The sequence below is a fragment of the Caloenas nicobarica genome, chromosome Z (assembly GCF_036013445.1).
Source record: "Caloenas nicobarica isolate bCalNic1 chromosome Z, bCalNic1.hap1, whole genome shotgun sequence".
NCBI classification, from domain to species: Eukaryota; Metazoa; Chordata; class Aves; order Columbiformes; family Columbidae; genus Caloenas; species Caloenas nicobarica.
The window spans coordinates 79,263,867-79,290,989 of record NC_088284.1 but is presented as its reverse complement, the minus strand read 5'-3'; the positions used below and the strand labels follow the sequence as shown (position 1 = coordinate 79,290,989).

General features: G+C 40.7%; 1 protein-coding gene across 2 annotated transcripts in view; it reads left to right on the top strand.

Moving 5' to 3' along the window:
- Positions 1 to 7,966: 7,966 nt before the first annotated feature.
- Positions 7,967 to 27,123, top strand: part of EDIL3 (EGF like repeats and discoidin domains 3) — a 259,148-nt gene continuing 239,991 nt past the window's right edge. For both annotated transcript variants that reach the window (XM_065656136.1, XM_065656135.1), the window contains exon 1: positions 7,967 to 8,098. In XM_065656136.1, the coding sequence (XP_065512208.1) occupies positions 8,032 to 8,098 (67 nt within the window). In that variant the 5' untranslated portion in view covers positions 7,967 to 8,031. The remainder of the gene's footprint in view (positions 8,099 to 27,123) is intronic.

The following is a 27,123-nucleotide window of genomic DNA, read 5'->3' as shown; positions in this document are numbered from 1 at the left end:
CCTCCCTTCCTCAACTTTTTTGTTGTTGTCTGGGAGGTTTTCGTTGGTTTGTTGGTTTGTTTGTTTGGTTGGTTTTGTGATGAGTATCAATTTCTAACACACATCTCTAGGTCTATTAAATAAAACAAACAAACAGATAAAAACACACAAAAAATCCCACATAAAACCAAGAACACTTAAAAATAATTTTATATGACAAGGAAAAGATGGCTCTGTCAGTTCACTGTAGTGGTATAAAAGTATTCCTAAAATCTGTCACATTGTCAAATTCCAACCTGAATGATTTACAAAAAGTCGTGATAGGTTGGCAGCTATCAGAAGATGAAAGAAAAAGTTTTGGTTAGTTGTCTTCTTGTTTCACACAAAGCCAATAATTGAAATCTATTAAGTGTATGTAATGTTGATTTGAAATGCATTCTACCATGAGAGACCAGGTGTCAAAAGTCTCCTGGCTCCAATAATGTTCTCTTTTTTTGACATCAAAGATCTTTGGCTCAGTTTGCAGTTAAGTCTCTGAAATGCAGATGGCACAACTCCATTAAATACTTTATTGTGATTTAATGGTTCCTCCCCTGGGTTCTGAAATTCAGCGTGAATGAGCTGTTAAAACTAATTGTGCAATATAAGTGCTGAAAGTAAGACAAAAGAATTTTTTAAATCATATTCCAAATCTTATCACTCGGAATAAAAAAATTAAGAACAAGTTAAAAAAAAAGAAAAAGAAAAAATTCTTCTTATTTATTGGAACAATCTGCAACAGCACATTTAGAGAAAAGCAGCCTCAAACACCATAAGAGCTACTTACAATTTAAACGGTTAAAACATATCCTGGCTAAGGTGAAAAATATCCTTTGTAGGTATCTAACATAAACTCTTTCACCAAGTTCACTTGTGGTGTTGTCCTTGGAATTCTATTATAAATAACAGTAGGATGCAGACCTTAGGGTAACACATTTAACTTTGCAAAATTGCAACTCTAGCATTTATGTAGCACTGAAGAAAAAAACAAAACAAAGCAAAACAGAACAAAACAAAACCAAACCACCACCTCGGTCATTATGGACTCTAAAGTAGGAACTTCAGATTTGCCTCTAAAAAGCTGTATTTGGAATGCTATCAGCTTTCAACTACCACAGCCCTTGTGTGTTTTGTACAAATTCAGCTTCAGCTTCATTTGATCAAGTGGTAGCAACACCAGGGAACACACATTTCAAAGCCTGCAACACATACCGCATGAGAATGAATCCTTCTAGCTTCTACAGACCTGTCTCACTGGGTTCCACTTTATGGATGTTTCTACAATGATTCAGAGTGCTACAAGGTCCAAGTATTGGGGGATGAGAGGAAAGGCAAACCTTGCTAGAGATTTCAAAGAACTGTTGCTCTCTTATCTCTAAACAGCTGTTTAGAATGATATATGTGCTTGATAATGACTTAATGTTCCCACTAACAATCTTGATTTAACTTTGCTATAAAAGGGACAACAGACAAGCAGGGCGGAACAATCTTTATTAGTGCAAGAGCTGAAAGTACTGCGGCAGCCAGCGCACAAGCGGAGAAAATAGGAATCACGCAGCAGCGGAGAGAGACACAAACTCTAAAAGGAGAAAGGTGTGTGTTAACTTGGTTTTGTAAGGAACTGAGGTCTGTTCAGTCAGATAGTCTGTCTTCCACTGACCAATTTCCTTTAAGTACACTTGTTTGCAGCTGGAAGCAGGACGCAGGCCATGAAGGGCACAGAAACATAATATCCGAGATGCCAATAAGACTCCTCCCCACTATTGAGTGCAAAAGCAGTTTATAAACTGATGCAGTTGGCAAAGTGTGGAGTTAAGCAGTGTCATGGACTCATCATCCTCTCAAGAACTGCAGGTACCCCATAGTCCTCTGATAGAGGGACTTGTGCTCACCAGAGAACAACAATCTCACAGCATCATCACCTCTTGGTGCAGGGTCTTGAGCAGAAAACAGTTTGTACCCATATCAGAAGACCAACTACTTTGTTTCCCCAAAAATAACACAGGGTCTTACATTAATTTTTGCTCCAAAAGATGCTTACATTTTTACATGTATAGCTTCCTGGACACTATTTAAATTGACTTTTTTTGATTAATTGTAACTAGGCCTTATTTTTGGAGTAGGGCTTCTGTTTCAAGCATCCTCAAAAATCCTGAAAAATCATGCTAGGGTTTATTTTCGGGGTAGGTCTTATTTTCGGGGAAACAGGGTATGTGCAGCTTCCTGCAAGTGATACTTCACAGGAGTGCATCATTGTCTTGTTACCTTAACATCAACAAAGCAGAGGAGAGACACTAATGTTTAACTCAGACCTCCCTATGTAGAAAGTAGAGGAACTGTGTCGTGTTGCTGGTGGACAGGTGTGTTAGTACTTAGCCTCTACACAGGTCTTACTGCTGCTGAAAGAACCACCGTTCACCATTACCGCAAATGCAAATTGATAACTTTCTTCCTTCCACTAGCGGGTAGGGAATAATTTCAGCTGAAATTAATTAGTATTGAGTCCCGTAGCTTCAATGGTGTGCAAAAAGATACGCAGAACAAAATGTGGGAATACCCCATTTCAGCGGTTCCTCTCATACCTTGGCCTGTGCACTCTTCCTCTCTTTTATGTTCTCAAGCACATTACACGTTCATATTATGGGTGGCAAAAGATTAATTTTAAAGCAGACATTTAGTCATTGCACAGGATTCTTAAATATCTGTCCTCTGTAGACAGTAAAGACTTATTTCCCAGATACAAGAAAGGAAATCAAACCATTTATGGCACTGATTTTGTTGCCTTCTTCCTATAAAGTAAAAAAAAACCACCACCACCACCAAAAAACGAAAAAAAACCACAAAAAAACCCCGCATCCATGCTACGGAAAAGAGAAAGTAAAAGTTGTAGGGGTTTTTTTGTTTTTTGGTTTTTTTTTTTTTTTTACATTGAGTTTGAGTGTTTCCTGTGTTGCACAGCCATTTCTCTCCCTTTTCTGTGATGCAGCATTACATGACACTTCTTTTGAACCAGAGAGGTTTGAGGGAAGCAGGATCTTCCATGCTTTACGCAACAAAACTCCACATTGACTTAACTGGAATCCTTGCACGTTCAAGAAGCGGGGAATCAGGGTCTGATCGGGAAGAGAAAAAAAGAATGAATTGTTTCCTTTTTCAGAGTCAGTGCCAACCAAAAGAATAATTCTGGCAGTGATGCCATAATGGTGATTGACAGATGTACTATCTTTTCCTTTCTCTGAGGCAAATACACGCTGATAACTTGCAGAATCAGAGTAGCCAGTTACGGTGAATGGTGTGTGACAAATCTCGACAAACAAAGAACGTACAATTAGAAAACATGGCAAGCTCTACCACTTGTGTGCAGCAGTGGCTTTTTATAGCTCTAATTGTAACTCAGATGGTAATACAATCTCCACCTGTACACCTTGAGCTCTGAGCTTGTCCTGATTTCTCACTTTAAGAAGGCTCAAATCTGGCCAGTGCTTTGATGGGAACCAGTGATAGAGCTAATCTCTGAAACAAAGCTGGTATCCAAGATACCCTAAAGGTGTTATACGGTAATTGACAGGTTACATTTATGTTTACTAGATGACTTTTAAAATTGGCAAGAGGTTGGCGAATAGTAAGGATAAGCTCCTACTCTTTTACCTTGCAGCACAGACTGGAGTTAGTTCACCATTTGTGTAACAAGTATTAGACTTTGTGTCACTGCTACTAAACATTAAGCATACTACTATTAAACATACTACTATTAAACATCGAACATCTATTTTTTATGCTAAAAAAACCTGTTCATTTTGTGCAGTTTTGTTGTTGCTGTTTCTTTACTGATGGCTTTTTATCTAGGAGCAATGTGACAAATGACATGGCTACCTACATTTCTGTTAGCGCTTTTTTTTCTGTTTGGTGCACTACAGGGCTTCAAAGGGTTAATTTGAACATTTGAGGTAAGGTAAGAAATAATGCAGACAAAAGTTGATGAAAAATAAGATGCTAATGAAAGCAAAATGAAGGAAAACATGGGGACACATGCACTTGTAGAATACCTCTTGCTCAGCATCAAAGAAATTAAAAATGTTGTGTTTTCCCTTTAAAAGGTGGCAGTTGACCTGTCTCTCTGCTCTACACTTTCCATTCCAGAAGATCAACAGAGATCCTTAGCCCAAGCATGGGGTGTTGCAGATGTAGACAGTTTCCACACTCTCTATCTGGTAATCCCATTAGGCAGAAAGTCCTAGTAAACAATGCTAATCATTTAGATGGAAGAACTTAAAGAAAGTGAATGCAAAGGAGTTCTTGACCCCGACTGATTAGTAAACAAATAAAATAAATAGTTGGATATTAGAGGGCACTTCGTTAAAATTCAGCAGAAATGTTCCTGAAGTGTGGAAACAATTTGGAAAATGAAAAGCAGTCTTTATGTCTACTGTTCATGCAATGGATGTCAGAAAAAGACAGATAGGATTAAGATCCAGGAGCTCTTGAACCCATTTCGGTATTAAATTTGAGAACACGAAGCACATCGTGAGTTCACATGATGGAAAGAAGAATTTTCTGTTACAGATAAATATCAAAATACAAATATAAAAATATAATATTTATATGTAGTACATAAATATTAAAATCCATATAAAAGGTGAGAATGTCAGCTTGAGCTGCAATGACTTGTGCCATTCCAGTCCCATTCCGTCCATATTTAAGTAAAGTTCCTTCACCACTGGGAAGTCATTAAGGATTTGCAGATATGTAAACAAATAAGGGAAAGAGAACCTTCAAGATGTCTTGAGTCCTGAGGTTTCCCATATGAAAATTATGTTTTCATACCTGCAGTACTCATAAATGGTAGCAGAGTCAGAAAGCAGTTCTTCCCACCATCAAGTGAGGCAGTTGCTTCAAGAAAGTTGTGTACAACAAATGGCAAAAATCCACCATTTCTGAACTTTAGAGGACGACGAAGGACACCAGGTCAGCGCCTTCACCAAGAAGGTCAGGTCAGGGATCCGTCACTGTAGGCCATAAACCCTGTGACATGACGAGACCACAACAACCCTAATGGCAGCGCTGATGATGTAGCACTGAAGAATTGTGGACCCACAGTACCATAGCAAGGGGAGACTTCGGTAAAACTTAAGGCTAGCACAGTAAATAGGATTCGCTTAGATGTACCAGAAAATATGTTTTAAGAAAACCTAGAAGCAAATAGTCACTACCTTTAGGCTGGGAGGAAGGAAGGGCCTGTACCTCAGAACCATTCTCACAGCACCGAGCTGGAGCAGGGTATTGCATTGCTCTGTGCTAAGAAAAATAATTTGGTTAGGAGGAAGGTGCTGGGTGCTCCCGCAGCATCCCTGAGTCAGAGTCCTTCCCAAAACACAGGGGATCAAGCAGGCAGAAGCAGCACCTGAAGAGGAGCCCAGCAGAGAGGGGCAGCAAGAAAACTGGAGGAACAGTCTGATTACTCTGGAGTGGAGGATAGATCTTGTTGAATAAAACTTATTCAAAATCTGAAAACAGAAAGGCATTGCACTTTAGGTAAGGAAGAAACATAAAAGCCTTTTGTTGTTTCATCCCTTTTGGCTGAATAAACAATGTCTGTCTTTGAAGAAGCTATTTCTGTGTCATTTTAATCAGCTGCTAGTCACAGGCTCTCAGTGGGAAAAGGCTTCCCAGTACCAAATGTGGTCAGGCCCTTTAGATTTATCCTAATTGGGGAAATAAAGGGGCTGCATTACAGGATTATTCCCTCAAGAAAAATAAAAAAAGGCAAGCCTGCCACTTGGGGGTGCAGGCATGCTGGGCTGCCACAGCAGCTAAAATGCAGCTTGCCTTGTAATTATGACAGCTGGATTCTTGGTTGTAAAACAGAGATAAGCAGTAAAATTAGTACTGTTGTGGAGAAACGATGCATTAATATCAGAAGCTTTGTTAAGGCTTCCTAAATTTTCGCTATCTCCATGTTAATAGTAAGGCAACACTCAAGGAGAAATAGAAGTATTTTCTTTCCAGAGGGTAGTTCTTTGGGGAGATCTCTGGCATGGAAACTGACATGTAAAATCCAACTTACTGCAGAAGTAGTGATGCAGTTGCAGAGTATGTCTGTGCAGCAAAACAAAGGCATGGCTGTAGCCCACGCAAGTGCTGCCAGCTGAATTACGTGAGCACACATCATAGTGAAGACAGTGAAAGTTTTAGTGAATGCTACCAGCTACTGCATGTCCAGAGAGATATGTTGGACTAAAGCCCATGGTAAATTATCTTCTCTGCTAGCATGGGCTTCATTAGTGTAGGGGAATATTTTTTTCTTTATCTGTCCTAACCTGCTGGATAATTTTGCTGAGTGCCACCAGAGAGGCTTGAACCTCCACAGTGGGTGAAGCATGTGCTTGGTGTGTGCACCTGTGCCCTGTATGCAAGCAGAAAATGCTCTGGGATTCTGGGTGTAAAACACTCTTTATCAGGGCATGTTACTTCTGGTAATTTCATAGCTTAACCAATGCAAAAAAAAACCCCCAATCTTTTAATTATTTCCTGACAAGGTAATGTGATGAATCTAAAATACTTTCAATGTCAGAGGAAAATGCGATTAATTGCAAGCTCAGATGTAAAACTAGAGCTTTAGGAAAGTGCTGTCACTCTGCCACTTACAGGCACTTAATAGTAGACAAAGGGCTTGTAAAATGAAATGCTGGAAACTATGGTGAGATGCTAGCCAAAGTAGCCACAGATTAGACTGCTTATCGGGTCATTTCCACTTTTAATTTCATGATATCTCGCCTTGTTGTCATGCAGCTAGCCCCAACATTCAGGTTGTATATATAGAAATGCTTCTCAACAGCCTAATGCTATTAAGTGCATTCTTCTCACTCAGCAATTGCATTAACATTTAATATAATATTAATAAAGGCTCTTTTACTACGAGGCCATGTAGAGGGGATGCAAATTACCAATGTAAAGTATCTGAAGAGCCTTTTGACTCCCACTGGGCAATTAGTACTTATTTCACTCTAGTAACTGTATATTTGCAGGTGGGGAAAAAAAAGAATGCGAGCAGTAGTCTGACACTGGACCTTCTCAACCTCCACCTTGGACTACTTCTGAAATTTCACCAAGTCTTTCGTTCTTGCTGTGATTGCCTTTCAGTAAGGGGCAGGATGACATCTTAGCTAGGGATGGAGGTGGAACATCTGTATTTCATGTAAGTTCCCCATCTGGATGTTCAAAAAGGATTTTAAATCGGCTGCTGAAGTGGCATTCAGCAAAGTGCAAGGCTTAGGCAACACCTACAAGATAAAAGTTTGCAGAGGGCAAAACTACCTCTGTGAATCGTGCCAGCCCGCGCATTGTGTTCCGGAATAGAAGAGGGCAGCTACCCACAGGGCCAACGACTAAACCGCGGCACGCTAAGGGAGACGCTGGCCAGGGGTACATTCGTGCGCCTGCTCCTGAGACCCGCGGTCCCTGCAAACTGGACAAGGGGGCAGAAGGGCAGGGGGAGGGTGCTGGTGAAAGGCTGGCAAAAGCTAGCGCCTGCCTCCCTGCCCTCCTCCCTCCCACCCTCCGCATTGTACATCATTTCACACCATCACCACCACCGCGCCGACCCCCGCATCCCACGCAGCGGCGCGGCCCGGGGGGCGGAGCAGGTGCCGGGGTGTGTCGGGCAGCACCGCCCGTGCCTCCCCCCAGAAGGAGCCGCTCGGAGCACAGGAGGAGGAGGAAGAGGAGGAGGAGGCGGCAGCGGGACGCACGGAGGCGGCCGGCCGGGCCATGCTGGAGGCGCGGCGGCACCTGGCGGGCGCGCAGAGCCGGCGGGCGGTGGGGCAGCCTTCTCGCCGCTGCTAGGGCGGCGGCAGCGGGAGCCGCGGCGGGGGCTGCTCTCGGCCGGGGGGGCCGCGGCGCTTCGGGAGAGACCTTTCGCATCACATCGCATCGCATCGCCGGGCGGAGGCGCCGCCGCCGCCCGCCGCCTCCTTCCTTCGGCAGAGGCGGCGCGGCCGCGGGAGGAAGAGGAGGATGAGCCGCGCGGTGCTGGCCTGGCTGGCGCTCTGCGGGAGCCTGGTGGCGCCGCGCCTCGCCCGAGGTGAGGGGACGGGGACTGGCGGGGACCGGGGGGTCGCGTTCGCGCCGGAGCTCTCACAAAGTCGGAGCCGAAGTGCGCGGGGGACCGGAGAGGCGCGACCGGCGGGCGGCTCCCAGCTGGGTGCCTCTGCCTGGGCTTGCTTTTTTGTTTTAATTAAAAAAAACCAACAACTTATCTTTACATTTTAAATAGAAGCCGACGAAAGATCCATCCTCAGACACATTCTGTTTTGAAACTACGCCTAATTAGAGGGGAAAGAAATGCCGTGAGAGCTTAAATGTAATCCAGATGAGCGGCTGAAAAGATTTAATAATATCCACAGAGCTGTCCACATCTCTTTCTCCCCCCCTCCCCCAAATCAGCAGTCTTCATTTTAATTTGAAGGCTGTTAGCTCAGAGCCAGAGATCCAGCTCCAGCAAACCGCGGAACAGTTTGCAAACACGTTCGGGGGCTTTAGCATCTCGGCAGCGATGAACGGCTCTTGTGAGGCGACCCTTTTCCTGCCTCCCTCTAACTAGGGCATCTCGATCTAAAACACCAACGGCGCCTTGCCTGTGTCTCATGCCACCCGCCCCCTTCAAAAAAAAAAAAAAAAAGAAAAAACAAAAAAGAAAAAACATACAACCCTACCCCAGCAAAATAACTTTAGAGCTCTTGGAGTTCTCTTTATTATTATTTAGAGTAATCATTTAGCGCAGGCAAGATGGGTTTTTCTTCCTCGCATTAAAAAAGTTGCCAGCGCTCATCTTGCAGCGAGCTGAACGTCGTGATGTGGTGGGAGTTGGGGAATACCGGTTCCACAGCAGCAGCTTTTGTGAAGGCGAAGGGGCCGGGGGTGGCCGGGCTGCCCGGGGTGGGGAAGATGGGAATTCACCTGCCGCCCGTTCCGGGCGCCCCCGCTGCCGCCCCGGTGCTCCCTCCCCGCCGAGGCAGCCGCAGCGCCGTCGGGGAAGGGGCTCAGCCCCCGGGACAGCTGTGGGTCCGCACCGTCACCACCCCCTCGCCCCACTGCACGAAATCCCCGTCCTTTGTGGCGGCGTTCAGCCCCCGGCAGAGCCTTTTCGCCCTCTGCGAACTCCAAACGTGCCCCTGTGCCGGGGCTGTTCCTGTCCCTCCGTGTAGCAGCATCTCTCGGGCTTGGAGACCTTCTCATCGTCCTAATTGTATCTTCCCGAAGCTTAGTAGAACAACTGTTATCCTAATGAGTAACAGAATGTTTCCATTGACTTTTAGACCTGTTCTAGTCATTATTCATGGTTTTTGTTTTCAAATGAAACCATTGTATCAGTAAAATTGCATATTTTATTAGTTCTTAAATTATTCAGAACCGTGGATTCTCAAAATCCAGTAACATTCACACAGTTGCAGCAAGCATGTGATAGCTTATGCAATATGTCCTTATACCTGCGGTTTATGCCCCAAGTCTTTTGAACAAAAGATAGTACCTGCCACAAAGTCTGGACTTGTCTTAAATACTTTGCATTGGGCTTCTGTAGGACTTCCGATAGCTCACATCTGAAACATTTTTTTTATTCAAGTCTATGGTCTTGCCATGTTTTTAGGGAACTTCAGAACAGAGAGAACTTCATAGATTTTTCTTGTAAAAGTGAAATAGAAAGGAAAAAATCCACTTACTCTGTGATTGTTTAAGCTGTAATTGCTCAGTTAAAGGTTTGCCCTTGGCTTTCAACATGAAAGAGAAGAAAATTATACAGTCTTTTTTTTTTTTTTTTTTTTTTTTTCTGAAACAAGGTTAAAATGCTGTTTGACAGGTCTGATATACTGGGTTAATTTTGCTCTCAAAGTTATGATGACTCTAAGTAACTGGAACTCTTCAGAGACCAGGTTTTGAACAGTACAAAACTTTTTTCTGCATTGTTTGAACATTATTTGCTGATTAGTCCATTTGTATAATGGTGTATAATGAAAACCTATGGCAGTGTCATCTATGCAGTGTCCAGTTCTTCCCTGTCTTTTGGGGTAAATTCCACCTGCAGATCGAAGTTAAGTCATATAGTTCATTACCAACCTGTATTTCAAGTCTACTATTAAAGAAAAATGCCAACTGTTTTTTTTACTGGACCTCTGAAAAGTAATGATGGAGATAAAAATCCCGTTTATTCACCGTATCTTAAAAACCTCTCTTGCTTTTTGCATTTGGAAAACATATGTAGTATATCGGCAAGTTTTTTTAATCTTTTTTTTCTAAAAGAAAAAGGGCGAGAGAAGGGGGAGAAAGATTGAGAGAGAGATGGTGATGTTGATGATGAAAATCATCCCAATGGAAGACCTGAATTTTCTTCTTTGTGTCCAGTCTGATAAATTTGCAATCTCATGCACTATAACAGGCGTCTGATCTCCAGAGATGTGTTTATATGCATGTATATGATGAAATTAGGCTTCAAGGGTGCAGTGACTTCTACTCCTTAGTTTGCAAGAAAGATGCAGATGCATTTTTAATAAGGAATGTCCTTTTATGCATATTTCGAAACAGTTCTAAGGTTTTACATTTGCTGTTGTTGCTGTTCCTTGGTCAAATTTGAAAGCGAGCCAATCTGGTGTTCTGCCTCGTAGTGGGCAGAAAGTAACTACAAGAGTGAGTATAGAGACTACGAGACATGTAATATAGGTTTCTGGGTCCCACTGTGTACTTTTTTAAGAACAAATAAGTCAATACTTTTCATAATAGTCAGTGAAGATTGGGATCAAATTAAAGGAAAATATAATTTAAAACTGCTGGCTGTCTTAGCCCCGTTTACCTCATGGAATGGGGTAAGCTGATCAGCTGCATTAATGGTACTGTAAGTTCCTAGCAAATCAGTATATTCCATGTCTACGTGTTAAATGTCTTTGCAACAGGATCATCTGAATAGTTACCATTTACATTGTCTTCGTTGTGAACTTACACTTAAACAGTATCACGCTTTTGCACTTAGCTTGTTGCTGAGTTTTAATGTATGGTTTGCCTAAAAATGATATTTACGTTACCAAAACCAGGCAAATCTAGTTAGTTATTTTATGACTGTGTCCTGTGAGCCTGAGATAAGTATTTTTGAATTTTCAAGGAAATGTTTCAAAGATGTTGATTTTTCTCCATTACAGTGGGAGCCTTCACTCTTTCTGAGGCTTAGAAGTTTCTATAAAACCTCTTTCTGCAGCTGGAATGAGCTGCAAGGGGTAAAAGCGCTGAGAAACAAGAGAGGTAAACTGTAGCTTTGTTCTCATGTAAGTATACCAAAAGACTGAAAAGATCACAGACACTTCTAAAGACCAAGGTTCCTCTGTTTTACCAAATGCCTTTGCATCTTTGGGCGGCATCTGCTTTTGTACAAACTGCTGACAGTGTGACCCTGCATAATGATTTTCACTGTTCTTTTAACAAATTACATTTGTATTCAAATTGATTTTCCATGACTGTTCATATAGCCTCCAGAAAGCATGTAGCAGATATACTATTGCATCCTGTATGTGTTTGGTCAGCCTAGGACAGAATTTAATGTCAAGCCATGCGTTGTTATAACTTGAATTAATAGTTCCGGTGGTATTCGTTGGGGTTTTTAAGTGCCCGGCTTTCTGTGCCCTTTATGTCATTATCCTTTATCCTTTATGTCCTTTTTCAAAGGGTATACTTCATAAAAGGTTGTGTATCAATGATAGAATAGTGAAAAGGGGCACTGTCTTATCTTCGCTCCTCCACATTTTTCCAATTACCATCTAGTTGAAAATCAAAGAAATTATCCACTTTGGAAGTTATTTCAAAAGACAATCCCTTTTCGTCAAGAGATTGATTTTTATGCCTTGAATTAGCTGTTTATACAGCACATGTCCATACAGCAGTAACAAACTCACAGCCTGATATCCCTTCAACTTAAGTAAAGACATCTGGAGAGGTGGCGAAGAGTCAGAAATAAATCTATGGTATTCTCAAATTTATTGTGAGTCACATAAATGTTAGCATGTTACTGTTTTCCTTTTTTTTTTAGGTTTTTACACAATTCAAAGTTATGTAAGCCACAGAGCCAGGAGTATTTCTGAAAACTTAAGAGGATGATCAGCATTGTAATCATCACTTGTAATAAGTGATACTGGGCTTTGTAGCATACTTGAAGGCTAGCTACCTTGAGTTTGAAAGAATATGGGCTGAACATCAAAACAGTATTAATTTATTTTAACTTTCAAAAGAGGTTCATGGTGAAAATATGAGTTTATTTTTTCTGGGTCAGATGGTACACTAGAAAATAAAAGATAGGTTAAAAGACTCAAACACAAATAAGGGTTGTAAGAACCTTACCATTTGCATACCTAAAAACCCCAGAAGATGTTGTCTCATATTGGAGGACCTACATACATTTTCCATTTAAAGGGAGTGAAGGGAGGAAGTAGGGGGAGAGACAACATCAGCCTAAATTCAATGTGTTACATCAGCTTGAGGAATAAGTGATTATGGGTCTAGATTTCCTTCTTTATATGAAACTTAGATTGTGCAAGATCTTATCTTAGAGGGAGTGGTACTCACAGTGTGTGGTGACAGTAGAGTATGGATAATTTTCTAGCAATACAGTGTGTAGGGAGTAAAGCAGCTTTTGTGCCATCTGTGTTGCCGAACCAGAGTGTGGACCTGTTCGAAAACAATAACTGTGACTCTGGACCTGTATGCTGGATATTACCAAATGCAGGAGCTGAGCTAGCAGCTGAAGTGTCTCAGAGATTTGGAGGTGCAGAATTTTGTGCATGTCTTCATGGTTTGGGATTTTATCAAATCTCAGTCTTGCTGTTGTGGGAATATACTTACAGGGTGTTTTCTGTTTGTTTGTGTGGTATTTTTTCTCTTTAATCAGCAAGCTGTGTTACCTTTCATCACAGTGGGGGTGTTCTTCTATTTTAAGTTTTAAAAGCTGAGAAATGAAACAGACCATGATTATCTAACAAAGTGTCTAGCTAATCTAGCTAATAATTACAGTATAGGGTGTGTGAGTGAATGCGTTATCATATGAAACACACATGAAAACAGCTTAATTTTACATATTATATAGTGGTTATATACATATATACCTACTATATTGTGGGTATATCCGCACTTGAGATAGTGTGCAGAAGAATTACATTTACTTACATGCCACACATCTGGCCTGCTACTTTCTAAAATTTGGGTAATGTTAGATAAGACTTGGTTGTTCTGTGAACTCAGGATCCAGATCTCTATATTTCAAGTCAAAATTTGTTACATTCAACAAAAGCAGTGAATGTCTAAGGCTGTTTTTTGAGACTCCTAATACTATTCCTCACTCTATCCCCCCAAAATTTTTAATAAGAGGCAACTTGTAGCAAAGGCTTTTTATGACTATAAGAGTTTGCCAAAGTTGCTTGAAAATACAGAAGAAAGTATTCACTCGTCTATGCCATTCAAACGGAGAATCCTGGAGTATCTTAATTATACCACTCGTGGCAGCAGAACATCAAATCTTCAGTTTTAGGAGTTAGGATTTTAACCATAATATTTAAAACAGTAAACTAAAGAATGTAGATGACAGCAGGGAGGAGCAGCAAATGGATAAGCAGGCTCAAGAAGATCTGCTCTCCTTCTGTGGAGCCTGGGCAGGAGCTTTGCACATCCCAATGGAAAAATAAAGGTCAAAAGCAAAAAAAGAGCAACTGCTTCAGTTTTGTGGGTCATGTCTGACCTTGGAGGCCACCCATGGAAGAGAGAGGGGATCTGGGCACTGTTGTCTTTCATGGGAAGAGGTGGGAGTTTTGGTGTGGGTGATCCCAGAGATCTAGAGGTGTAACCTGTCCAGTATGCAGTGTCCACATCAGTGGGACTCTTGGTTAAAGCTATCGAGAAATTTGCCAGCTTAATATACTTGATCAGAACACTGCAATTCTGTACATTTCAACCAGTAATCAGTCTTCCCTGTCATGCTTCAGTGTTTAGCTTGCTCACCTGGGGCATGGACAACATGGGTTCAAATTGACCATTGAGTGGTTCAGACTATGGATTTAAATCTGAGAGTTTAATCTTTTTTTATTTTAACACAGAGCAGGACTTTTTCTGTGTCCTGCAAATAATCTTCTTCTTCCTGTCCCAGTCCCCTTGCAACTTATTTTTTCCTTAATTGTTTTCAGTTTTAAACAACACAAGGCATTTGTACATAGCCAGATTGTGGCGCTACTGTAGGATAAAGCTACAGTTTAGACACAAAGGGCTGGCTTTTTTGTGTCTTTGTCTTTGAGTAGTCTCATAATAGTATCTTTTTGTCAAAGACAAAAAGAAAGAACTGAAAGAGATGATTGGTTTGCCAATTCTTAGCTGCAGTAATTTTATTTGCCATGCTTCTACGTAGGGAGGCTGACAAAATTTCTACAAAAACTGTTTTTTTCCTATCATTGTCAAGATGCTGTGTCAACCTGTATAATTATGGAGAGCTGTGACAGCAGTGTGTAAATAACAGTAATTTCTGCCATAAGATTACTCATGTCTTAGATTTCTACAACACTGAAGCTACAACAGACAATATAGGAAATACTGCTGTATAAACTTATATACTCTGTATGTGAGTGTGAAAAGCAGAAAATAAAAGACTTGTTTTATTTTGTTTTTAACATTTACATGTTTCAGTCTGTTTCTCCCTCATGTACGACAACCTCTATCATTGCTGGATATCATTGCACACAACCAGCTCCTTTAATCCAGGCTTCCTCTGTGATTCTTCTCTATTGCAATCCCACAGGCCATACTGCTTTAATCTGTTTGCCAGTTTTTTGTTTTGCTAGTTAAGTATTATGTTTGCAGACAACAGCCTGTAGTCTGAGACTGACTTTTTTTTTTTTTACCCACACTCTTTGCAGATTGGACTTTTGAAATAGACACGGAGAAAATATTATTTGCTATGTAACTTGTCAGATTCCTTACTTGTGTGAGGAATTGCACACGATTGCCTTACAAGGGCTTTTCTAGGTTAAAGTCAAAGAGCTAGTAGCTGAGTGCTTTCAGATACTATTCCAGAACTATTTTAAAACCACAGAACATCCATTTATTTGAACAATTTTAAGGAAAGATTAGATAAATACTGTGAATAGTGTACAGCGTGGATGAGGAAATTGTGTGCTGTTGTCATTGGAAGTAGCTAAAATGACCTAGTAGTTCTCTTCTGTGGTACATCCTATATATATTTCTTTAATGACGTTTTTGTTTAATTTCTTTGATGTCTTTTTTATGGCTTAGCTTCTGACCTCATACAAAATGATGCATCATTTATAGATTGTCCTTCAGGATAAAGATCAACCTCTTTGATAACACCTTTCATTTTCCTGCGTGTGATCAAGCCCATTCTGTTGTAATGTCTTCATGCACAAGGCTTCTCTTTAACCCAATGTCCTTGTTCAGGTGCATGTTTCATTTTAGAAACTTCTTTAAGAAATACTGCATTTTCTAGTGTTGCACACTTAGACTCTGGTTACCCACTTGCACATTTACACTCTAATTCCTTCTTATGGTGGTTTTAATTAACCCCAAACTCTTCTTCAAATGTGAGTCTTGCAGGTCAGCCCATTATTAAAGTTATAGTGGCCAACTAGAGATCAACAAAAAATGTTAATTGAAGCAATGCCAGACACACTTGGGAATGTAGTCTCAGAGGTGTATCTCTTCTTTTGTGAAATCTGTTGGAGAAAAACAAAAACAAAGCAACCTTCTGAGTAAGAACCCTGAAATCAGCTGGAGTAAAGTGTGGTTGACTGTATGTACTGGCTTAATATTAAGACTTCATCTTTATTGCTTCACACAGCAAGAGCAGTTGTTACTCTAGCATGCTTCTATCTTTTAGTATAGTTGAATAATTACTTACTGATATGCATTTAAAATAATGAGTGTGAGTAAAAGTAGGGTAGCAAAAGCTACAGCTCTGAATTGTGGGTCACAGCCTCTTGGCCACCTTGGGGGTGAAACAAGGGTTTTGTCTGTAGGAAACTTCTGAAGTCTCCGTAGTTTCTCACTGATAAATATGAGCTAAGATGAGCGACTCTGCCATGTGATATTTGAGAGTACAGCCAAACCTTTCTAATTGCTCTTTGCCACTGACTTTTCCCTAATTTCAGCACTGGTGGTGGTTTTATGCAGAACAATAAAACTTCATTTCTGTGCCATGCTAGTTTCTGGTAGTACAGCTTATTGGCATGACTTTGGGCAGGACCAGGCAAGACCCAGCGCTGGTACAATGAAGGGCCATGGGAAGAGGGAGGGAGGAGCCAGTGACATGGGGCTGTTGGAGACCAGATGTGTTCTCACTTGGTTCCTTCAGGAGGATGTTACAGATAGTCTTCTCGGTGACGACTTATTTGTTTTTTGCAAATAAATATGTTTCTGGACCTAGCACTCCAGGTGCTCACTGGCTCTCCATGTGTGAATGTCCTAAGTCTGTTTTTCAGTGCCAAACAGGTGAACTTCAACCATTTCGAGCAGGTAGACAAGCTCACTCTCTCCCCCACCCTACCCTAAGGCACTAAATGCCACATTTCTCACCTGCTTTGTGTATAGATATATATCATCCACTATGGAAACCAGGTACAGAAACCAGGTACAGAAACCAGGCCCATGAGGATGCAGTACAGGAAAGACATGGACCTGTTGGAAAGGGTCCAGAGAAGGCCACAAAAATGACCCGAGGACTGGAACAGCTCTGCTGTGAGGACAGGCTGAGAGAGTTGGGGTTGTTCAGCCTGGAGAAGAGAAGGCTCTGGGGACACCTTATAACGGCCTTTCCCTACTTAAAAGGGGCCTGTAAGAGAGATGGGGACAGGCTTTTTAGCAGGGCCTTTTGTGATAGGACAAGAGGAGATGGATTTAAACTAAAGGAGGAAGATTCAGGCTAGACATGAGGAAGAAATTTTTTACAATGCGTGTCATGAGACCCTGGCCCAGGTTGCCCAGAGAGGTGGTGGATGCAGCATCCCTGGAGACATCCCAGGCCAGGCTGGACGGGGCTCTGAGCAACCTGAGCTGGTGAAGATGTCCCTGCTCATGGCAGAGGAGTTGGACTAGATGAGCTTTGAAGGTCCCTTCCAATCCAAACCATTCTATGCATTGCATTCCTGTCTGCATTACCTTGGTGTGGCTCTAGCCAGAGAAATAAATTTTGTATTTCTACTGCCATCTCCCAGTCCTGAGTATTTGCATCCTGGGGCCAATCAAGTGTTGATTAACTAAACTATCCTTGTAGGTTATTTTGATGAAGACAGATTATAGTGTTTTTCTTCCCTAATTATTTTGCGCCAAATATTTATCTTATAGATAAAGACCAAACCTGGGCCATGCAGAGCAGGCGAGGCTCAGGAGCTCTCCACGTGCTCTCAGTAGTGCTGGAGGAGCTCTCTGTCTTATGAATTCTGTCCTGGATTATTTCTGCACAAGTGAACTGCTTTAAAACTACTGGTCAGTAGATGTGGTTCTGGCTTCTCCACTCAGACCAACTGAAGGCTGAGCAGGAAGAAAAAAAACACCAAAATGAATGAGTAAAGTCACTACAAGCTTCAGTTACTTCAGGAGGAAAAAGAGAAAACTCTTCAAAATGTTAATATAAAATTTTCTGGTTATTTGTTTCACAAGGGCTTCATGTGTACGTGTGCATGCTGAATATGGCAGCTGGATTCAGCTGGACAAAGCTGCATCTTTCAGCAAGTAAACAGCTTGACCAAGCAATATTGTGACCTTCCCAAGTGGCAGTGTCCGTTTAACTCAGCTTCACACACTGGCCCTATTGTAGCTGAGTCTCTTCCCCAGGTCTAACACTAGTGATTAACTAATTTTGTTCAATAAGTCTGCTGCTTGATTGGTTTTTTTAGTAGTCAAGTTCTCACAGAATCACAGATTTTTTTTTTTTTTAAATTTCCTGTAGAAAGGAATAAACAATTAAAAATAGGTGCACTGGTTTCTTTTCCAGCAATGAATTGCGCTATGAAATTGTACTTGTAGAAAAATCTGAACAGAGTTTTAAGTCCTAACTACATATTCCCTTTTAATGCAGAGGAGGGAAGAAGGAATATCCCAAAACTGTACCCAGCTCCACTGGAATAAATGCCAGTCCGATTTAACTATAATTAGTATTCAGAACTGAACATTTTCTCTACAGCAGTACTGTTTTCAGAGCTGAAGAACTGTAACAAGAAATACAAGAGATTTTCTTCTTTTATGTTTTTGGAGATTCAGGAAGCTACTTTCTCACCCTATAAATGTTCTACTCTGGCAGATAATCATAATGTCTTGTGATAGAATCTGTCATAGCATCTTTTGCCTCCAGTGTCACATCAAGCTTGTTTTGATTTGTTTTGTTTTGTTTTTTTTTCCTTTTATTTTTGAAGTGTGTGTACCTTCCAGATAATACAAAGAGCATCCCTGAAGTCTGAGAACAAAGGTCAATACATCACATAGAAAGGCTTCTACTTTTAAGAGGAATAATAAGATGTGATGAGTTATGTCTGCTAAAAGCTGTGATGTTAGGTCTGCTGTACTGCAAGCTCCTACGCTGTAAGCATTGCAGCTGCTTGCATATACATTTCATTCTGTGTGTGTGAGAAGTGCTAGCATACTGTTAATATTTACCCAAGGAGTTGCAGGGATCTGGCAAACAAGTAATCATCTGAAATTGCTGTTTCAGGAGAACTCTCAGTTAATGTTATTCGGTGTTCTCACTTTATTACCATATATGTAAGAAATTTTCATTTCTTTTCTGTTTTCAAAATGAGGTGTTAGAAGCTTTTAAAATTCAAATTGCAAATGCCTAGTCTGTTTACAGCATGGTATATGTATTCTGTAACATTTGGAGTAATTTTTAAAAGCCTTTAATATAAGATCTCTGAACAGATTTTCTGTAGAAAAAGCAGCTTCAGAAAGGGTATAGTTTTGTTCTACCCCATTTTCTTGTTAAGATACAGCAGTAAAATTACTGAAGATTTCAGACATATTACATCTGTTCTTTCAAACAGAACATCATAAAAGACATAAAATTACTGTTCTAGTAGATTACAAGCTGTAGTGTATATCTGCTGAAATTGGCTTTATGGAAGGTTCTTCTAAGTTGATGTAGTTTAAAAATAAAATACTGTCTTCTTTTGGATCATACCCTACCTGAGTAGTGGAGTAACTCTGTCAGCTCTGTTCTTAAGCCACACAGGCTTTGCCCAGAGTTCAGGCTTAGGGAAGCAGCCTGAAGGCCACAGATGGACATCACTCTACCAGTGACCGATCAAGGAGTAGGGTCAGTCCTATGTCATGTACTTTCTATTGCTGTCTGGATAGAAAGGAAAAATATTTTGTCTTGATGTTCTTTAAGGCATAATAGATCCTCTATTTTTCTCGTGGAACTGAGGACTCAGAAGAAATTATATCTGTATGGAGTTTGGGGTATATTGCGAGTGTTCCTGAAGCGGCATAGATGTGTCACCACGTGATCCTGTTGGAGTTCATGGATAGTCTGGGTATAAATGGCAGTGCCATGAATTGTAAGAGAGATGGATTAGCTGGGGATGATGAGGCATTACTGTACTATTGTGCAATTTTTGTGGTGGCTTTTGGCGTTTTCTAGCATAAGTACTAGCACAGGGTGGATCTTTCTACAGTATTTATGTTCTGCAGTATTCACCCCAAAATGAAGTGGTGATGAAATTTGTAGATGCAACAGGATTCTACACTCAGTACAGCTATCTCAGGCTTTCCAAAAGTTTTCTGGGAGTGTTTCCCTGGGTTAGAAATGACTGTATGTATTCTTGTTTCCTATGTAGCGACCTAGTTTGCTTATCACCAGCTACCTTGAATTTTTAGACTACATGCACTGTTGCCCTGTTATCTGGAAGAGTAAGTAGATCATTGGTTTTGTTTGCTTGTTTGTTTCTTTGTGGGGTTTTTGTCTGCTTTTTTAAAAAAAAATTAGAGATGGGGGAAGAGTGTTCTTCTGTTTACCTGCATTTTTAATTTCTTCGAGATTGAAGTTTTTATGAGATCCTACTTTCTTCTTTTGTGCAAAGGTTTTACATGGAATTTTTCTCTTTTCCTGGAACACTTTTGATAAATTGAATGCTTTCTAATAGTTCTGAGAATCAGCAGTGTTATTTGAAAGTGCTTTTCATGTTTAGGAATTATATTGTAATTTAAACCATTGCTTCTTTTCTCTGGACTATTATTTTATCCCTTTTTCTTTTATTTTTTTCCATTTGGGATGTTGAACGGACTTGAACTCCCAGATATTTTATGTTTTGGTTAATGGTTCAAAGACCAAGGGCCCTGGTAGATGTTAATCTGAATTTTATGTTGAAAGTAAGTTGCTTTTCATGTTTAACTCTTTCAGGAATATGGATTTTTGTGGTTTTGCTTGGTTTCAATAACGCAAAGAGATGTCTTGTGAGTACAGCAGAATAACATTACACGAGAGCTTCCTCTAGATTAGTATCTGCAGCTTTGCCAAAACTATTATCTGTATTGCAAGCTGTCACTTCATGTCCAAAATGACTAATTAAATCTTCAAATCAGATGTGCATTTTTTTATTATTATAAACATAGTTTAAGATTTTATGATTTTACAGAACTTTTGGGAAAGAGCTGCAGTACATCTCATTAGAGAATGGGCTAAAACCTATCTGAAATTTTGGGTTGTTATTTTGCATTTTCAGGTTTGGACTGCTGTCTCTCAGGAAAAAAAAATACAAACCTGCCAGTTCTGCATTAGGTGTGTTTGTGCCTTGATGACTAAAAGTCCTATTATGATCTGATCTGAGGCCTTTAATCTGGGTTGCTTGCCAGAAATTCTATACAACTCCTATCGACTTTTTTTTTATACTAGTGGTGAAATCATCCTTTTGCAATAAGCCAACTGAATAACACTATGTGTTTGTGAAGTGAACACTGCTGTCTTTCAAATGTAGCTGGTATAGGTGGCCATTTACTCTTGGGAGAACACGGTTCCTTTATGTTTGCGTTCCAAACAAGACTGCCTCTGGCATGGGCTTTACCAAATATCGTGGTAGATCAGAAACGTTGACCCAGATGAAAGGTACTGAGGGAGGATGCTGCTGTAGCATCCTCAGGCTGCAGAGAAGCCCAGGGTGGTGACAGTGACGGCTCTTGCCTGCTGAGGTGTGCTGCGTGCCATCAGACATGACAAACATGAGATTTACAGCATCTTGCAAAGATCCCACAAAGTCAGCAACTCAAGCCCTGCATTGCAAGGGAGGAGGGAAATCTAGAGGACCACCTCCCAATGAGTTCTGGATAGAAACTTCCATGATGGGGAAGCTAGAAGCTTGTCACTTCTGGCATCACATCACAGCCTCTTCTGCAGTTCTGCAGTTATAGTTACCAACCAAGTGACCAAGCTAATAAAAAAAAGGAGGGTGATAGCTAATGAAAACTCACCTGTGGGGAACAGAGGCAACTGTTTGCTGCCCTGACATCTTCTCTCGAGTGCTTAAATTTGGGATGCTGCAGAGAAACTGTGGCCAGTGATACTGCTGGGAAAGCCTGGCAGAGAAAATGTGTGGTTGTTGCTGAGTGGGTTGCGTGACAGCAGGCAAGAAGGCAGAGGAACTAAATACTGCTATTGCCACAGTCCTCCCCAGCCAGTCCTGCTAGACCTCTGTGCTTGGTGAGATGGAGCAAGCAGAGAAAAAAACAGCAGTGGGTGGTCATCAAGGTGGGATGGATGGAGACAACCTCACCCATAGGCCAATGGGACAAGACAGACTGCACCTGAGGGTGCTGAGGGCTGGCCAGTGTCCTTGGAGGGCGAGACATCTATAACCTCTGGGTGGTCATGGAGATCTGGGAAGGTCCCCAGTGACCAAAGAAAAGTAAATGTTACATCCATCTTCCAAAAGGACAAAAAGGTTAACTGAAGGGAAAACTCCAGGCTGGGAAGCCTTGTTTGGTCCTTGGGAAAATCATGGGCATGTGAAGGAAAGGGTGAATGGGAGCTGCCACCATAGGTTTAACAAGGGTAAATCACACCTGATGGCCTTCTGGGAAGAAATGATTGGTGTGTGGATGGGAGGAGAGTGGTGGGCATCATGTGCCTGGGTTGTAGCAAGGCTCTTGACACTGTTGTTGTTCTCACATCCAAGTTGGGACATGGTGGTTTGGATACATGGACAGAGAGACAGATAATAAACTGGTTGGATGATGGGACTCGGAGAACTGTGGTTAATGGGGCATATAGGCTCAGAACTTAACAAGTGGGGCACCACTGTGGTTCATCTGGGACCTCCAGTTCAGGACAGACCTGGATAAATGCGCGTAGGGTAAGGTCAGGGAGACCACTGTGTTGGTGGGGACTGCAGACCCTGTTCTGCAAACAGGGGGACCTGTGGGACCAGGGCTGTGTCTGCAGGCTGGGGGCAGCTTCACAGGGACAAGAGCAGCCCCCACTGCCTGTGGGAAGGGGGCTGAGGAGACAGAGACAGACCCCTCACAGCAATACACGGCAGGAGAGTGAGAGTCGTCTTCTCTGTAAATATGACCCTTACTGCGAGGGGTGGTGGAATGGAGTGTGAAGACTTGTGTCCCTTGTAAACCCCATTTTGAATAGCTGTGTGAGATTAAGAGTGCTGTTCAATTAACCATCTGCAGAAGAGCATTTTTGTTATTGCTCTTGTTTTGTTTTGTTTTCTTTTCAATGTAAAGAGTAGGATTGTATTTTATGTAGATGCTAGCAAAAATAAAATCTAAGACCTACAGAGTACATCTGGTGGTTTTTTATTTTATTTGCTTGTTTACTTTGTAATTGTTGCTTATCATTAATAAAGGAGACTAAGCAACATTAAACAAGCTGCAATTTTCAATGTTAAGTTTTTGTTTGGTTTTGGTTTGGTTTTTTTGCTATTTTTATTTTCTAGTCTTGCAGTTGTGTGGGTTGGCAATAAGAACCCAAAACCAAGGATTTACTTCCATTATTAAGATTCTTTTATATTTGTTTATGAAATAGAAAGGGAAAAAATGGGTAGCAATATGCAGAAATTATTCTTTAACATTTTCCTACTTGAGACGGTAATAATGGAAATGCCTAATTTCCAGATTGTGACAGAAACCACGGCTTTCAAGCATATTGGAATGAAGTTATGAGTTGGCGTTCTAAAATGCAATCTGGTTTTGACACAAGAAATCTCAGATGAAAACCTCCTGCTAAGATGATGATTTTCATAGGTGTAGGATTCAGTGATCATGCAAGGAGTTTAACAACTCTGCTGATATGAGTGTTAAGGGAAGAAATTAACATGAACTCAACTGACGATTCATTTTGGTTACACTCTGGGGGAAGAACAGACATTTTCAAATAATTAATTATCTAATTTAAAACCTCCTTATTTCTTGGCTGAGGTAAGAAATTAGATATTTTGTACAATAATCATCTGATCTTTAAAAGCAATGGAAAGTGCTGTTATATTTTTCAGGAAAACTATAGGCGCTTCAGTTCACTGGGCTCTGCCTCAAGAAATTAGTTTCAAGCAAATTAGCCAGTAAAATGAATGTACCCTGTGCTAGTTTATTAATAAAAGTGGTGTGTAAGCATAGCTGATCAGTATATGGCATTCTATATAAGAAGAGAAATGGAAGTATGCAGAAATTAAATGGTCTTGATTACTGACCATTGGTCATGAGCTATATTTCTCTTGGTTTGGCATGAAATGTATCTTTTGTTTGAAAAATGAAGACATGTCAGTCGAATAAGATGTGAAGCTTACATTGTCACTGCTTGCCTTACAAATTGAGAGTGTTCAATAGAATTTAGAATAAAAAGGCACAATCTTGCAGTGCTGTGGATTCTGGAAAACGTATGCCGAGATACAAACATTTCACTCCTTATCATCAAAGTCATAAACTGAGGATTACATTCAGGGATAACGTTCAGATTCTTGTATTTTTCGCTAATGCTTACACAAGTGCTCTCTCCCAGCCAAATGCACCACAGTGTGAGAGCCCCAAATTAAGGGCATGGTTTCCAGCTTAACTTTTTCACCAGAGTCCTGAAATAGTAACAGTCCTGCTGATACAACACTGGTGGCATAGTGCGTGCAGGATGCTCAGATGCAGCAGGACAGTCACTGATTTCTGTTACTCCTGTTTAGTGCCTTTGGCTGCAAGAATAAGGTGACTATGTTTTATTTTTGAGCCATTAGCTTGATGTGCAGTTGTGCAAGTATCCTGTTACTGCACCTATAATTTCTAATCTAGAGCATGAAATTGCTTTGAAAATATTAAGTGTCGTATTTGAAGTAAGTAGTATGTCTCTCTTTTTGTAAGAAAGTGTATTGAATTGCAGCCAAACCAGTGGCATGACAAAAGGTTTCATGGCAAGTCTTTGAAGACCATGGTTAAGTAAATCTGTCCAACTCTGTTTTCACATTGTCGAAGGACATACCGGCCGGCACCATGGCATTGTACGTAGCCAACCATACAAAAAAAAAAAAAAAATCCCCAAATTTTGCAGCCTCAGGATAAAAGAAAATGCTGATTGAACACAGGCCGAGCCTAATGAATGATGAGACTGTGATGGTCAAAGTGGCTATAGAGCTCGTGATCCCCTGGTGTAACTAAAGGTCAGCAATATGGTGTTGCAAGGAGAGTTTTAAGGACAGGTTTAGAGAAGATGAAAGGCAGCTTTGTTGAACTCAGAAATGTCTTTCCAGAGCTAAAGGGTGATGTGGGAGAGAATGAAACACAGGCTGCTTTGGTGATGAATTTTCAAATACATGGAAGGTTCAGCTGGACTTCTTGTTCCTAAGAGATGATGTGTTAAGAGATATCCTTTCAAAGTGCTTTGAAAATACAGAGCAGTGAACTACGTTGGATGTGATAGGAAAGGGTGAGAAAATGGAGGTATGAAATGACAGTAATGATCTAGTTAAAGTGAAAGGCTCATGTAATGCTCCACAATAGCATTTGGAAAGTCACCGTTCCGTTTCTGAAAGCATTAGTGAAAGACAATGAATTAATACATACTCAAGAAGATGAGAACTTGGGATGATTAGCTGTGCCAGTGGATAGGAAGGGATGTTTCTGAGAGGTATAATTAAGGAAAAAATTGGCAGAACGTCAGCCAGCTTAGCTCCTCACTCTCACCCTGTTTAGAATCAAGTGGCAAGCAAAGTAATAGTGGCCAGTATTGCCATATTATTTTGGTACCGTAACAGCTATTGTAGTTCAGGATCATTCATATACTGGCAGGAAATCAAGGTCACTGAGGACTTTGAGGGAGTAGTTTGCTTGCTAGTGTGCTTCTCAGAGAAGTTGAAGATTAAGGCTCAAATCTTTGTTCTTCTTTATTCAAATCTCTCTGTCCAGAAATTCCAGGACACATTAGGAAGAGCTCTTCTGTCTGCCTGTGGGCTGCAAATACATGAAATAAGTGGTGAAAAGGGGAAACCTATCCCTAACAAAGACTTTAAATCAGCTAGTGGAAGATGTCAAGCTGATTCTATTTGGCAGTGTTCAGAAGAAAAATCTGCATTGTAGCCACACTACTTGAACTGACAGAGTGAAAGTTTGAACAAGAGTCGATTAATTTGTTATAAGGATTTGGGGAATAAACCAAATTCATTCCAGTCTTAAGCTCTGATGAACATTTTTCTTAAAAAAAATACAGTATGCAGGAGAGTCTCTCTTTTCTAAAGTGAGACATGTGGAGAACTTCCAAGCTGCCAGACCCAAGCTGTGTGTACAAGCATTATATTACAGTGGGCTGAGATCTGAGACCCCTTTACTCTCCATACTACCACAGCCTCTTATTTGCACAGCTTTCCAAGGAAAGGAAAGCCAGATGTCACATCTAGTATGCTCTGTGATTACTCCAACCTAAACTGGGTTATTAGGGACTACAGTCTTGGGACAAGTCATGAAGTTAGTTAGGAGATCATTTCAGATTTTGTTTGTGAAGGTCAAAGTGTAAGTCATTTGGAAGGCAATGGTGAAAGAAAAAGGTATTTTTTAACATTACCAGTGCAAATCATATGTTACACAGAATAGAAGGGCTGCATAATTATTGCATGCAAGTCACACCAGTGCCATCAGCCTTCAAAAAGCAGTCTGGTGGATGATTTAATTGAACTGACTTAGAAAATTATTTACCTTAGGCAATATACACAAATGTTTTAGATGACCACGTGAAATGCTTCAATGAACTCGTTGGATACTGGAGCATGTTTCATGAGAGAAAGAGAGAGAGAAATTTGATTTTATGTTAGCCAACATTAGTCAGGTCCATTTTATCCTGCAGGAGGAGAAGTGCATCTCTGGAATAAGTTGTGATGAGCAGCAAATCTTGGTAGTTTGAGGCACTGACCTGCTAACTTAGGCCAAATAGATGTCATTGGTCCACATCTTGGATGTGGACTTGTTTGTTTGTTTCTTCTTTTTGTAACTATTATACTTGCAAAACTTCCTTTTTCCCTCCTTAGGAAAAGAAAAAAAAATGCTGTACAGCTCCTTTGGAACATGAAAGATGGAAAGTACTTACCAGCTGTTGAAACCATAGAAGAATATTTTTGTGAAAATAGATGTCTATCAATTTTGTAAGTGCAGAAGTCAGAATTGTCGAGTGTAAATCCAGACTTGTGAGTTAATTTGTTGTAGGACCTTACTTTCATTTGTGCTCTATTTGCAGAATCTGTGTGCTACCAAAAGAGGAGCTATCCATTTTTCTTGAGCTCCCACTTTAAAAATATTTTAGGTCTCTTGTACTTGAATAGTATTAACAAAACTGCATGTATTAACACTTAAAAATAGTGGAACATTGAGAAAGAGAGAATCTCCTTATGTTGTGTCCCTTAACTGCACAAACTGAGAAAGGGATAGTGTGCTTAAAGAACTGTACATTGATTAATTTTTATTTCCTCTTAAAGATAAAAATGAGTAGTCTTAAGTACAGCTAAAAATAAACCAGATTAAAATATTTATAATTTTCTACCTGGCTTTTTGGGGAAGGGTGATAAGGAGACCTGACTGAAACATAACAGTCCTTTTTTTCCCCCTAGACTTTTGGAATCTCAG